Source organism: Rhagoletis pomonella, unplaced genomic scaffold (genome assembly GCF_013731165.1).
Source record: "Rhagoletis pomonella isolate Grant_MI unplaced genomic scaffold, Rhpom_1.0 Rhpom_scaffold_11567, whole genome shotgun sequence".
Taxonomy (NCBI): domain Eukaryota; kingdom Metazoa; phylum Arthropoda; class Insecta; order Diptera; family Tephritidae; genus Rhagoletis; species Rhagoletis pomonella.
The window spans coordinates 2436-5068 of NW_023470097.1; the positions used below are offsets into that span (position 1 = coordinate 2436).

At 36.5% G+C, this 2633-nt stretch overlaps 1 protein-coding gene across 1 annotated transcript; it reads left to right on the forward strand.

The window, feature by feature from the left end:
* The first annotated feature begins 1004 nt into the window (after positions 1–1004).
* LOC118756690 (myb/SANT-like DNA-binding domain-containing protein 3) lies at positions 1005–2565 on the forward strand. Its single transcript, XM_036491439.1, has 4 exons — positions 1005–1607; positions 1685–1756; positions 1826–1915; positions 1974–2565. Exons 1-4 carry the CDS (start codon positions 1112–1114, stop codon positions 2267–2269), a joined length of 954 nt encoding a protein of 317 aa, XP_036347332.1. The 5' UTR covers positions 1005–1111; the 3' UTR covers positions 2270–2565.
* Positions 2566–2633: the final 68 nt, after the last annotated feature.

Sequence of the window (2633 nt, forward strand, 5' to 3'; positions counted from 1 at the left end):
CTAGCTCACAAGCAAAATGTATTCAACAAAGTGTGATTGAATTTGACATTGCTTTCAGAAGAACCATCCTATAAAGTTAAATTAAAAAAATTTCGTATGAATTTTGAATCGATTGTTTATATTTTTTGGCATAATAGTACCTCAAAAGAGAGCCTACCTGAGTTGTCAATCACACCTTGTTTAATACACCTTGCTCACAAGCCGGCGCTCTCTTCTTCATAACAATAAAGACCGGTCCACATAGAACTTTCGCGTTGGCTTTGGCGTTGGCGTTGGTTTGACAGAACGCACGTTAAAAGTATGCTTGCTATAATGAACGCTTGGCAGCGAATGCTTGGACCACTAAATTAACATACTAACGCCAGATAAATTAATATTTCATATCAAAATTGCACTAAAAACGATATTTCTTGCCCGCACTTGATTAAAAAGGAACAATGTTTCACACAATTTTATTTATTTGCAACAGCTGACGAGCGACGCACGCGAAAACATGATAGTTGGGCATCTTTTTGCTTTGTGTTGGCGTGAGCATTACCGAATTTTGGCTATGTGGACGGCTGCATTTGAATTCATGTATTCATAGTCAGCTGTTGAAGTGACGCCAACGCCAACGCGACGCCAAAGTTCTATGTGGATGGGCCTTAGTGAGCGCCATTCACACTTGCTTAGACTGCTTTTACACAGTTCAAGTATTGAATTCAATTCTGCTCGCTAGTGGAAGAGAGGAGGGGAGAAGAAAAGGGACGAGTACACATGCGCTGTACCGTCAAGTCGTTTCAACTTTCTTGCTTTGCTTTTGGCATTTCCGTTGCTTCCCATTTAAAGAACCAAAAACTAAAATTCAACAGAATTGAAACGTGTAAAAGCAAATAGAAAACATAAAAGATAATGAGCAAGAATTGCTTTCAAGTACTTGAATCATGTAAATCGGGTGTTACTCTCCGTGATTATTTAGCTTGCTTCACACTTACAGTCGGTTTCACCAAATTTGTTCATTGCAAATTAACTCGGATTTAATTTTAATTTTAATTTTTATTTAACTTTGCACTTAAGTTTCCTGCGTTTCACCATTATTCAGATTTGGCAACCCAAAAATCTAAAAGCAGGGATGTTAGTAGAAATAACAGCTGATTTATGTAAACAAATAAATTGTGGTGTTATATTAGAAAAGTTCAAAATGGAAAGTGCAGCTCGAACCAAAAATTTTTCAACAGACGATATCAGTACTTTGCTAAGCCTAGTGCGGAAAAATGCAAATATTTTGGAGTGTAAAGCTACGGGGAGAGTGCGTGTCGATCAAAAAGAAAAGGCATGGGAAAATGTAGCGGAGAGTTTCAACTCGATGTGCTCCGGAGCACCACGGTCAGCAAAAAATCTGCGAACAAAGTATTTGAACTTGAAAGCAGACATGAAAAAACGATCTGCAGACCAGAAAAAGTATGCATATGGGACGGGCGGAGGTCCATCCAGAGAGCCAGCTGCTTCCAGTATTGACATATTACTGAGTGAGATATTGCCGGAGAAACAAGTGCAGGGAATGGAGTCCAAATACGACAACGACTTCCTACCATTCGATAAACATTCTGCAGATTTGGATCATTCAGGTATGTACACAGTTGCAAATTACCAAATGATAATTATGACTAACATGTACATTTATGTATGTTTGGCCTTTTAACAGTTGGAACTGATCCTCAGCAGCGAAATGTTCAAAGCGAGCAAGTGGTGCAAAGCCAAACGATGAAAGAAGAAGGTGGTACAATGAAGTTTGTTTATTGAAGTAGCAAGACATCAATTAATAAATATCACAAACTATTCACAGATTGTGTAATCGATGATATGGGCATGCGTGAACAATCAACAAGCAAAAGGCTTCGTGCTTCAACCCCAAATCATACAACTGAAAAAGATGGTAACAGCAAATGTTTTATAATTTTAAAATTCTAATTACATAGCTTGTTTGTTTGCAGATTATGAGCCTTGGGAGCACTACACACCAATGCAGTTGAAAACGCCTAAAAACAAGAAGCTTTGCACTGAAAGTGTAAACAGAAAACACACAAGTTGGGCAAAGCTAGCAGAAATAAAGTCCAAATGGACGGAAATAAAACTGAAAGAAGAAGTGGAATTTGCGAAAATCGAGCACACTTTACGTATTACGCAAATGAAAGAAGTACACGAACTACAAAAACAATTTGCATCCGAGAAGCATGCCCTTGAAATGCGAATACTTTCGGATAAACTCAAAACAATTGAAAATACTTAATTTTAACCCCTATGTTAAAAAAAAATTGAATTGTAGCGCTTTGAACGGTCTTAACTACTTTTACAGTTTGTTTAATATCAATTAATTATTTAGAAAAGTATTGCTCATTTCATGCATTAATTTAATACATTTATTTCGTTCCATACACTGTTTTATGCCAAAATTAGAAAAATTCCACAAACTTTCCATCACAGTTCCAAGGTTTTTAATTCGAGTTTCGAGAACCCTTTTTGGTATGCAGTTTTATGGCTTATCAAATTTTAATGCAATAAGCTGCATTTTTGAAGTTTCTAGAAAATCCCGTTTATTTTTTATATTTTTTTTTTTGTTGACGGTATCAAGCATTTTCTTTCATACAAAGTAC